Source organism: Quercus suber, unplaced genomic scaffold (assembly GCF_002906115.3).
Source record: "Quercus suber isolate HL8 unplaced genomic scaffold, Cork oak 2.0 scaffold_113, whole genome shotgun sequence".
Classification (NCBI taxonomy): domain Eukaryota; kingdom Viridiplantae; phylum Streptophyta; class Magnoliopsida; order Fagales; family Fagaceae; genus Quercus; species Quercus suber.
The window spans coordinates 2,174-14,972 of record NW_027069578.1 but is presented as its reverse complement, the minus strand read 5'-3'; the positions used below and the strand labels follow the sequence as shown (position 1 = coordinate 14,972).

The following is a 12,799-nucleotide window of genomic DNA, read 5'->3' as shown; positions in this document are numbered from 1 at the left end:
CCAAATTAGCAGCCAGGGAGATCAAAATTTGGACTGAAGAAATTTTAGCAATAGGTGAGAATGTCTTGGCATAGTCAACACCGTATGTCTAGGTATACCCTTTGGCAACCAAGCGAGCCTTCAAACGCTTAATAGAACCATTAGGCAAATACTTCACAGTATACACCCAATGACAACCAACAGTAGTTTTCACTGGCAACCGAAGGAGAAAAATAGGATTGAGATTCATCAAATGTGACATTAGCATTAATGAAACGATGCCGAAGAGTAGGTGAGTAACATCGTTATCCTTTCTGAGTATGAGAATACCCAAGAAAAACACATTTAATGTATCTAGGATCAAGTTTGTCACTCCCTGGACCTAGGATATGAACATAGCACATACAACCAAAGAACTTAAAAGGTAGATGAAACAAAGGTGCATCAGGAGAGAGCACAGTATAAGGGATCTGACCTCCTAGAACAGTGGAAGGCGTACGATTAATTAGGTGACAGGTAGTGAGAACAGCATCACTCCAATATGATTTGAGAACAAACATATGAAACTTTAAGGCACAAGTGACCTCTAACAAATGACGCATTTTACATTCTGCAACATCATTTTGTTGTGGAGTATGGGGGCATGAAGATTGGTGAATCAAAAAATTGAGACAAAGATATATGAAAATATTCACGAGCATTATCAGGCTGAAAAGTACGAAGTGAAGCATTAAATTGAGTCTTCATTTCCATATAAATTTGAAAATTAAGTAAAATTCAGACTGTTCTTTCATAAGATAAAGATAGGTGACTCTAGAATAATCATCAACAAAAATGACAAAATATTTAAATCCCAACAATGAGGGAGTGTTTATTGGACCCCAAATATCAGAATGAACTAAATGAAAAGGACTATTAACACGACTCTCACGTCTAGAGGCAAAAGGCACCCTATGGTATTTACCCAACTGACATGCTTCGCATTATCAAGACTCAATTTGACGACACGACAGAACTAATGACTTCAAATTCTTGAGAGATGGATGACCAAGGCGACAATGATGCTGAAGAGGCGAGATAGACAAATGAGAAGCCACTAAATGGGAAGAACCACATCGATCCAGGTAATAAAGTCCACTGGCTTCATGCCCTCCACCAATAATCTTCCCTGTCTTGAGATCCTGAAAGATACAATGAGTGGATAAAAAAAATGGTAGCACAATTTCAAAATTTTAGTAAGCTTACTAATTGACAAAAGGTTAAAAGGAAAATCACAAATATGTAAGACAGAAGAGAGAGAAAGATTAGGACTAAGATTGGCAATGCCTAAACTAGAAATTGTAGTGGTTGAGCCATTTGCCAATGTAACATTGGGAAGACTACTAGATTGCTTAAGGTCAAAGAGTAAACTTGAGGTACCTGTCATATGATCAGTAGCACCTGAGTCAATGACCCAAGGATCTTGAGTGGCAAGACAAGCAGCGGAAGTACCTTGTTGAGCCAAAGTAGCAGTAGAATCAGACCCAACAAAGTTGGAATGCAAAGACAAAAGGTGATTTTACTATTCCTCAGGAATAGAGACTACTCTGGATGTTGGTGGAAGTGATTGTGAAGGCGGTGCTTGAACTTGAAAACTAGCTTGGTGAGCCGAGGGTTTACCATACAACTCCCAACAAAAGTCTACTGTATGATTCTCATCATGACAATAATTGCATTTATGAAGACCACGTCCTTTACCACGATCCCCTTGTTCACTACCACAGACCCCTTGTTCACGACTTCCATGGCCTCGGCCCTTGCGACCTCGACCTCCACGACCACCTCTATTACTCCCCATATAAGTGGTAAAGGCCGATTTATCACCAGAAGGTAATGCGTCAATATTGGAGGAAGAGAAAGGGGTAGTACTCGAATTAGATAATGTGGCCTGTCGAAGTCTACCAAAAACTTCAGTCAATGAAGGGAGGTCTGGACTAGCTAAAATTTGTGATTTTACTGGATTCAAACTTTAGGCAATCCAGAGAGGAAGCGATCAACATGCATAGAATCTCGTTGTTTCTTCATAATTTTAGCATCAGAGGAGATAGGTTGATAAATATTGAGTTCTTCACATATACCCTTAAACTTGTTATAATAGTTGTACAAAGACATATCACTCAAACTCAAGGAGAAATAATTTTGATGAAGATCATAAATCCGCTTCAAATTGTTAACACCAGAGTAAAGTTACTTGGCTTGTTCCCAAACAAGTTTAGTAGTTGGTAAGAAAACCAAACTACAATTGATCTTAGACTCCATGCTATTTCACAAACAACTCCTAATTTGTACATCTTCGGCTCTCCAATTAGCAAATTTAGGGTCTGTAGATACAGGAGGTTCCTTAATCACGTAATCAAACTTCTTTCTACCAAGAAGAAAGACTTCAACTGCCTGTGCCCACTGAGCATAATTACTTCCATTTAGACGAGTGGAGGTTATTGATAACATATCAGGAGATAAGAAATAATTAGGGGGTTGAGCATTGTCTTTGGACTCCATAATAGCAATATGAAGAACAAACTAACACTAAAGAAATATTTTGGACTGAATTAAAACAAACTCCAACCAGCAACCAATGCACTTCAACCAATCAGCCACGCCAACAGCAACTCATCTATCAAAGAATCAACACCAAACTATTCCAAAAACAAGGCAGCAACAAATCCATACCAACAATTAAAAAAAGAAAAAGAAAAAAAGAAAAAAAGAATGCCCAATCCACCACTAAACATCAACCTAAGGCCTGCCTAAATAGATAATTAGAGAACGTATTGAAGAAGAGAAGAAAATCAGACCATGGTTGAAACCATCAGTTGGAAAACTCTGGTGGCGGCGCTAGGGTGGAGGAGCAGCAGCGGGAGGACTGCGAGTAAGCTAGGATGGGTTGCCAGAGGAGGGCGAGTAAAACCTTGCCTCTCTTGCGGTCAGGCAACATCGATTTGGTGTCGCGAGACCCGAGAGCTGGAATGCAGGGATGCGGCTCCAGAGGAGCCGCACTCGCGTCGGACTCGGCAGGACGCGGCAGGGACGCGTGTCCGTGTCGCGTTGGGCCGCGTCTTGCCACGTGGATTCCCCGACTCGCACCGACGCGGCTCAAATTGGACCGACTCGAGCCGCCGAAACCAGCGAATTTCGGCTGAGTCAAGCCGAAATTCAAAAAAAAAAAAAAAAGTTGCAAAATGCACCGGCCTTAACCCCTTTCTTCTTCTTCTTCTTCTTCATTGCTTCTTCGTCTTCTTCTTCCATTCTTTTCGCCAGAGCCCAGCCGTTCTGTTTTTTTTTTTTTTTTTTGTTTTTTGATAAGTTTTGTTAAATGCCTTCCACTTAAGAGGCTTTACTTTATGTGCAGAAGGAAAAGGCTTTATTTTGGTTTTTGTGCCCTCTGACCAAACACGTGAGCCATAGCCACTAAGCCATTTTTTTTTTAAAAAAAAAAATTTATGGGAAGTTTTACCTACTTAAAAGGCTTTACTTTTTGTACAGAAGGAAAAGGCTTTATTTTGGTTTTTGTGCTCTCTGACCAAACACGTGAACCATAGCCACTAAGCCTTTTTTTTTTTAAAATTTATAGGAAGTTCTACCTATTTTAATACCTCTGTCAATCATTCAAGTGTCAAAGATTTGTGAGTTGTATTTTAATTTTTGAACATTATGAAATGGTTATAGTTTCAATCTTGTGGGTTATATTTAATTTATGAACATTATGTTTTAGTTATTATCTACTATTGCTCTTAAATTTGGTATATGTTTATATAATGTGAAAAAGTATACTTAGCAATATATTAAAAATATAAATAAAAATATTTTTAATAATTTTTTAATTGCCGAGTCCCGCCGCACCCGCACCCACATTTTTCAAAAATTGCCAAGTCTCGCACCTGCACCTGCACCCGCACCCGCACCCGCACCCGAGTCCCAAAACGCACCCGTACTTCCTAGCCTGAGAGAGGGTCACTGGCGTGGGACAACTCCTTCAGTCACTAAATCAAGATCGTTGGAGGTCTCTATTAGGGTCATTGGAGCTAGCAAGGTGCTGTGATGGTTGCCGGCGACAACAATATCGGTGGGTGGTGGTTGGAGGATTAACGGCAACGGCGGGTTGGTGGCTCTGATACCATGCTGTTGATAGTGAAAGTGTTTTAGGGTTTGATAAGACAACCCTAACACAAAATATTATTTATATATAAAGTACATGATATTACTGTTTTGCCCCTGTTACTCATAACGGAGACAACCTTCTTTTGATAATGATTAAAATTTCTCTTGAAATTGTCTCAATGGTCTGGTGTTGATGCACACCAACCAACACTAGGGGCTAGCTCCCAAAGGTTTTCTCTTTCTTTTTTTGCATAGTAGCATGAGGGAAAATCCTCACTTGTGATAATCTCATTAAGAGAGATTACATGTTAGTAGTGTGGTGTTGCATGTGTGGCTATAATGGGGAGACGATGGAGCATCTTCTCCTACATTGTAGTGTTGCGTTTGAGTTATGGAGCTTTGTTTTGGGTTCCTTTGGGTTTCAACAGGTGTTGTCGGAAAAGGTTAACAATCTTTGTTGGTTTCTGTTAAATTACCGATTGTTCTAAAAGTTTAAGCTAGTGGAATATAGTAAATTTAACCATATAATTCTAACCTTCTCACGTGCAGGCCGAAACTACCTTTAATAGGTGAGGCCCAACACTTGGGATTTTAAATGGGAGGTAGAATGGAGGACACAAGGATCGAACTTAGGGTCTCATGCTTTAATACCATGTTAAATTACTGATTGTCCCATAAGTTTAAGTTATTAGAATATGATAAATTTAATCATTTAACCACACAATTCTAACAGTTCCTTTGGATATTTGGAACTTGGTCTTGTTATGTTTGATGCATTGTGGCAGGAACGGAAGTGTTGTACTTTTGATGACATGAAACTTCCTGGAACACAATTGATAGAATTGTTTGCTAGTTTGTTGTTTGATTTGTCTCGGGTGTGGGGTTTTACTAATAGTGACTCCATGACTGATTTCTTTAGAATAATTGTCCTTTTATACATAAATTTTGTAATTCTTTAGACTCCTTTGTGCCCAATTTCATGTACATGAAGTAGGGGTTTTTTTTTTTTTTAATATATTTTATTCTAATAACTAAAATACTCATTTACTTATCTGAAAAGGTTGGTCTACAAGAAATTTTTCCTGGCTGATAGCATGAGTATTTACCTAGCAAAAAGAAAGAAAAGAAACAAAGAAAGATGATAATAAGAATAGCTCAAAGAATATTATTGTTGCATGGCTTGCAATTTATAAAGGACTTAGTTTGTTTGGTATCTTCTATGTAATGCCAAAGACTGTGGTTGAGCTCCTAGTAAGTAGGCAAGGAAAGTTTGGTCGTCATTGTGATGGTGTTATCTAGAAGGCTGTCCCTCATTGCTTGAAGCGATGCATTTTTTATCTGAAAAGGTTGGTCTACAAGAAATTTTTCCTGGCTGATAGCATGAGTATTTACCTAGCAAAAAGAAAGAAAAGAAACAAAGAAAGATGATAATAAGAATAGCTCAAAGAATATTATTGTTGCATGGCTTGCAATTTATAAAGGACTTAGTTTGTTTGGTATCTTCTATGTAATGCCAAAGACTGTGGTTGAGCTCCTAGTAAGTAGGCAAGGAAAGTTTGGTCGTCATTGTGATGGTGTTATCTAGAAGGCTGTCCCTCATTGCTTGAAGCGATGCATTTGGTGGGAGAGGAACAATGGTTGCTTTGAATACTCTAAAAGGACAATGGCAAACTAAAAATTTTTCTTTTTTAGAACACTATTGGATTGGATGTCAATCATAGGAAGTCATTCTTTTCTTTGGTTTATGATTTGATGGATGCATGTAATTTGTGTATTTGATTGGTTTGATCCCTAGATGTATACTTCCTGGATACTTGGGTGTCTCATTTTCATGATTTGCATTAGATTTCCATTACTTATCCAAAAAAAATTAAAATTATTTTTATAATAGACTTAGTAGAGGTATAGAATTTTGTGATGAGGTTATACTGTAGACATTGTTTTTAGGAACATGTTGGTGTGTGTGTGTTTTTCCTGGCAGGATCTACTTCATATGCTTCTATTGCTATACAGAATTATGACTAGAATAGTAAGCGTTAGTGGGCTATTGATCAAACCAAGGTAAAAAGTTTGTATGCCACTATAACTAGTCTATTGTGATGATCTTGTATATATGCTATTTGGATAGAGAGGAATTCTTGGATTTATTCCTGTAAATCTAATGCTACGATTGAGGAAGCTGTCATTCAAAGCATCGGATATGTAGTTTGAGGTAGAATAGTATCTTGTGGAAACTTGAAATTTTCAAATACTCTTTGGTGCTTCTATGTATGAGTTCTACCTTTATAATATATGGTAAATATAGACATACATATTCACTCTGCTTCAATGTTATGGTAATGGTATTCACATTTAATAAAGATTTGACACTGTTGCCTATGTTTGTGTCTCTTATTCATCGTATCTTTAATTACTGGTTGTGATAGTGCTACTATTTGGGCGTTGAAGACTTGGAACTACTATCTGGAGAAGAGCTTCACACACCAAATTCCTTTCTAGTTATATTTAATGGGCTGATCCTTGGCAAGCATCGGAGGCCACAGGTACTAGAAGTATATAATTGAGGTGAATATTTAGAAAGTTTTTTAATTTTTTTAAATTCTTTTTTATGTTCTCTCTAACCTTTAATGTTTTATTTCTTTTTTAGCATTTTGCTGCTACCATGAGAAAGTTACGGAGAGCTGGCAAAATTGGCGAGTTCGTAAGTGTATATGTCAATGAGAAGCAGGTAAATTATTTCAAAACTACCATTTTATCCATTTTATTCTTTCTCCTGGTATTGGCTGTGTTATTTCCCTTGAATGGGCGATTGTGAAATAATATGGAATCTTATATATTTTCATAGGAGGATATGTAATTCATGCATTTGATTTGATGTAAAATGATACCAAAAAAATAAATATATAAATAATTGATGTAACGACCTGAGGAAATCACTAGTCAAGTTACTATTGGGGCTTCTCGTAATCACTTATTTACCCTAGATCCACCTAGTAAACACCTGGTGTGGGATTCAATACATACTCGCACAACCCACACTCAGACAATCAAATCCAATCAAATCTTTCATGTATCACATCTCCCCAGCTTAAATTCCCAATGTCCTTGTCACAGCCCATGTCATATTGTAGTGCCCCCAAGCCACATGGTGTTACCAGATTTGTTCTGATGCCATTTTGTCATGCCCTGACCCATCACTAGCATGATATTTTCTACTTTGGTTGCATTGACCTCAACGTCTTTAAAATGCGTCATACCAATTAAGGTTCAATGCCTGTATAAAGTGGTGAGGTCTATGTGACTAAAGCAGTTTCCTTGGGTTGTTACAAACAGCATCAAAGTTGACTTTACTGGCTAGGGTGGTGGGTAGGTATCACATGGGGACGCATAGCCCTTAAGGGGGTGGATTGTGGTGACCCAAAAGTTCAAAAGACCTCTTAAGTGAGGTGAGGTGAGGGAGAATCAAATACCGGTAATAGATTTTATAGGGGTTATTTTATCATTATCATTAATAAGGGACATCCAAAACCTATACCCAATCAACCAAAATCACCAAACAAGTTTTCTCCCTATCCAGGATTAAGATATCCTTATCCTGGAAACAGAATAGCTAAAACTTCGAACCGGATAAGGGTAATACATGTCAACTCTGACCAACAACCATATTGGCGCCCTTAGAACTTGTTGGCAACCAACAACTCTAGCAACAACCACTGAGAAAACCACCTTGGTACCACTGGAAACTACCGAGAGATCAAGGACAAGCCACCGGGATATCTGTCTAGCAACCTCTGTGACCGGAAAGCTACTAAGAACACGCTGAAAACAACAAAAACAGAGGCCAACTTCAAAAAACACCAAAAACAACTGAATCGGTGGAGGATGGTCGAAAACCACCACCGATCTTTCGAGAACAACAAAAACAGAGGCCAACTACTGAGATCTACCAAGCTAGGTTGCGTTCAGATCTGAATTTCAGGTCAAATCTATGTCTATATGTTGGATCCACAACACCAACAACAACAGCTAAAGCCACCAATGATGGCAATAAGACAAGAAGCTGAGAACAACAACAACTACCAACAGCAACAATAACCAATCTGCCGAGAACAACCACCAACAACTACAATCACCAACAACAACCACAACTACACCAAAAACCATCAACGCCCTTATGTGGCGTTTGGTATGGTGGAATCTACATTACTCCTGACATTCAGATCTTTAGGAATGTGATTCATTGCAATCTAATGTTTAGAAATGTAGCTATTTCTATGTTTGGTTTCATTGGGAATTTCTTAAGATTCCTAGGAATGTGAGATGATAATGTTTGATTTATTCCTAGAAATTTTAAATGAATTATTTATTTTTTCCATTCTATCCTTAGATTTGAATATGAACTACCAAGTCCTTTAAGAAAAAAAAAAATCTTCCTCTAAATAAATAATTAAAAAAAAAATATAAACTATTAATAATTTGTAGAGCAACACATACACACAACAACAAAAGTGAATACCTAGCAATAATGGAGGGTCCCCTTCAAAATTCTTTTTTTCCACACGTGAAACCTAAATAGAACTTTGTTAAAGAATATATCAACAGAGTTGTCTATCCTGTTTATGTTATTTTGGCGGGAAAAGATAAAGATAAGGGAAAAGATATTGATGATTTGTTTTATATTTTATCTTAATTGCTAAAAGGGTTAAAATTGTCAATTTATTAAAAATGCAATTTCCTTTAAGCTTGGGAATCTGGATACTTACCTGTTTTAAAGGGAATTCACATTCTTACTAAGAGGGGTTTAAAGGGGGAATTTAGATTTTTCTAGCATCTGATTCTTTGATGTGATTTGCAATCAAACATGGGAATCTTTAAACATTCTTGGGAATCCTAAAACTTGAATCGTTACCAAATGCCACATTAAAGAACAACCAACAAACTTAGATTTGAAGGTTGCGCAAGTATACAACCATCGACAACCATCGGCTTTGATACCATGTTAAAGACTAGGATAAAATAATGTAGAGAAGCAGATGCAAGAAAGAGAGAGGAACATGAGGGATTGTGTGGTTTGGCCAACAACCTACATCCATGGGATAAAGCCCTAGTAGCTACATGTTTATTGGATACTCAAGTTAACAATTACATTGAACCCTTAACAAGGTATATATAGAGACTAGAAGTTAGGGTTAGCCCAACATGGGCTTCCAACATAACTTGTTCTCTTGGGCCATTACATCAATATAAACCCAATTCTTTTAACAATCTTGGTAGATATATTAATAACATCGGACAACATGGAAAATGTTTCATCACAACTCATGAAACAAAAGAGATGCTGCTCTGCATAATTACTTGGACACTAAGAAAGTAATTGCTAATGCAATATGACTACGATTTATAATTTACTCTCTTGTCATAATCTAATTTTATATCACTTTGATCTCTGTCTTGATTGTCATTTTAATACTTGATTAGGTTATTTTTCTAACTGAGTGTGTGGCAATTATGTCTTTTGTTGCTTCCCTCTGCATCATCTTGTTTCTGCAATGTTTTTCCAGTATATAAAATCATAACTGCACAGCTGACTTTGAGGGGAAACATGTTTTCAGTGCTGTGTTTATGTTGCTTCTGATGGAGGTCGAGTTTGTCGTCCACTTGTCATTGCTGACAAGGGCATTTCAAGGATCAAAGAACATCATATGAAGGAGTTGTTGGTAAGTCTAATTTATGCCTTGTTTCCTTAATTAAGAGTTGTAATTTCAAAACTGATTTTATTTTTTGTTCTTTCAAGGCTGGAGTCCGTACGTTTGATAGTTTTTTACAAGACGGGTTGATTGAGTATCTTGATGTTAATGAGGAGAACAATGCTTTGGTTTGTTACATTCTAATAACTTTTAAATTCCTTTGATGCTATGTTGCCATTACTTGATTCAATTTCTCTTGTTGCATAATTATCTATTTCATAGATTGCTTTATACGAAGGAGAGGCTACAACAGAAACAACACATATTGAAATTGAGCCTTTCACCATCCTAGGTGTTTGTGCTGGGCTTATTCCATTTCCTCATCACAATCAGTCACCTAGAAATACTTATCAGGTTTTATTAATTTTTTTTTTAATGTGCATAACTTCTCTGATTGCTATTTTGGATTCTAAATTTCAGTGATAAAAAATGTTTCACCCTTGTGTTCTGAAATTACTTATTTTTATCTTCATAGTGTGCAATGGGGAAGCAAGCTATGGGAAATATTGCATATAACCAGGCAAGTGGATTTATTCTGTGTTGTCAATTTTTTTTTGTTTTGTGGCAGGAGCCCGATTGTTCTTTCTTGCCTTCCTGCATGTTTGTCATGAAGTTACAACAATGCTTTCCTCTGTTCATACAGAAATTATGATAGTTTTGTTGTTCTGTAGCTTCTTTTAATGCGTGTTGGATAAATTTAAATCATCAAGTATAATTCAATTGTTTGTATAAGCTGTATAATTTGTGTGTATAACTTGGCTGAATTACAACTTTAATCTGAAACTTCCAAAACCCTTCATTAGGAGCCAAAAGAAAAAGGTCAATGCGTTGAGACGTCACAATTATAAATTATTAATCAGATACTGTCTTTCTATTATTTATTTTTGTAGTTGTATTTGACATTTTATGGTGGATCTTGTCTATTTGGTCTTTTCCTTTTCAGTGATAAATTCCCTTTCCCATGGTCTTCTGTGGGTTCAAGTTCCACAAAATAAGAAGACTACCTTTTTGTTTGCATTTTTCTTTCCCCGTGTGAATAGATCATCCATAGTTGTTTATTATGGCAACTTTCATAATTTTGATCTGTATGATAATACTGCCCAACTCTCTTGATTTGTAGTTACGTCGGATGGACACCCTACTATACCTGCTGGTGTATCCTCAACGACCTCTGTTGACAACAAAAACAATTGAGCTGGTTGGTATGCATTATTGAAGTTTGCAGGCCATTTTTTGCTGTGAACTAATTACTGCTATTTTAGGTTGGATACGATAAGCTTGGAGCGGGGCAAAATGCCACTGTTGCTGTGATGAGCTATAGTGGCTATGACATAGAGGATGCAATTGTCATGAACAAGTCATCTTTAGATCGTGGATTTGGCCGTTGTATCGTTATGAAAAGGTACCAAATTCATCACCTATAGTGGTTTCATTTTTTAATGATTGCACAATTTCTTGATAAGTAATAAGTTATATTAGGAAAAAAAAAAATTAGAATTCATCTAGTACACAGGAAGTATACTAGATGAACATGACAGCTAAGCCATTTGAAAAAAGTTCTTAGGAAGTGCAATTCAGATATAGAATTTTTCCCCCACATCCTTCAAAGTTTCTTGCATTTCTTCCCTCTAGATGCACTGCCAACAAGGTGGTAAGTCAACAACCTTGCCAAGCATCACCCATTGGACTCCAAAAAGAGCAAAAACCATATCCGACATCTCCCTTGCAACAGAACAATGCAGCCTCAAGTGATCCATTGTTTCCCCACCCTCTTGCTCATGCAACACCATCTCACCAACACAATGTTCCACTTCCTCAGATTATCTGTTAGTATTTTCCCAAAGAACCAACCCATAGAAAAAATCCCACTTTTGTTGGGACTTTAGGCTTCCAAATGCTTCTCCAAGGAAAATGCTCGACTCCAGCGAGGCTAGAACTCTATTGTAAGCTTTAACCTTGAAACCCTTCAACTTGACTGGCTCGAACACAACTTATCCTCTTCATGACCTTGCACATCAATAGAATACGAAAGATCCAAGAACAATGAGAGTGACTCCAATTCCCAGTCCTGTGCTGCTTGTATGAAATTTATTTTCCAATGAACAGATCCATTGTGAGATGCATATGATCCGCTACTAGTGCTTCCTTATCCTGTGTAATATGACAACTCAGGAAAGGTGCCCTTCAAGTGATAGTACCACACCAAGCATCGGACCAAAATTTTATTCTAGAACCATCACCGACTGCAAACTTGATAAATTGAGAGAACTGTGTCCACTCCCTCTGAATATATTTCCAAAGCATAACCCTATATGGCCTACAAATAGCCTTAGTGCACCAACCTCCCCTCGTAGGGTTGTACTTTAGATTCTACTACTTGCCTCTACAGCATGTTTTTATTTTTCCTACTTTGTGTTCATTGTACATGATGTAGTCTCTGTTTACTAAAATTATTCTTATAAAAAAAGTCCTTGCATGTCTTCAATTGCCCAAGTAATTATATAAGTATGGCTGCTTATCTTAGAGTTCTTTAACAGGTATAGTGCTGTGCTTCAAAAGTACGAAAATGACACACAGGACAGGATACTCAGGCCTGATAGAAAGGGCTATGGTGCAAAACATATGCGGGTAATACATATTAATAGTTGGTGCAGTATCACATGGTATAGATCTCAATTGTTCTGCATACTTATTTGGGACAGATGGTACTATATCTCATATTGTCGAAGTATATCTATTCCCATGAATATATGTAATAAAACTGCTTTAGACAATGTAAATAACTATTTATTGATAAGGGTTTTCTACCTATCACAAGTGAATAAGTTTTTTATTTTATTATTTTTTATGAAGAACTAAAATTTATTAACCAAGAAACGAAAAGAGATAACCAGTACACAGGAAGTGTACTAGCAATATATCAGAATTACATGGAA

General features: G+C 37.0%; 1 protein-coding gene across 1 annotated transcript in view; it reads left to right on the top strand.

Annotated features, from left to right (window-relative positions):
* Positions 1-12,491, top strand: part of LOC112005992 (DNA-directed RNA polymerase III subunit 2) — a gene marked incomplete at its 3' end in the record, with an annotated part of 38,766 nt that extends 26,275 nt beyond the window's left edge. Inside the window, 9 exon segments of the mRNA XM_065775492.1 lie at positions 6,543-6,659; positions 6,764-6,844; positions 9,729-9,833; positions 9,911-9,991; positions 10,086-10,217; positions 10,339-10,383; positions 10,984-11,061; positions 11,126-11,265; positions 12,401-12,491. Of these exon segments, the coding sequence (XP_065631564.1) occupies positions 6,543-6,659; positions 6,764-6,844; positions 9,729-9,833; positions 9,911-9,991; positions 10,086-10,217; positions 10,339-10,383; positions 10,984-11,061; positions 11,126-11,265; positions 12,401-12,491 (870 nt within the window).
* Positions 12,492-12,799: the final 308 nt, after the last annotated feature.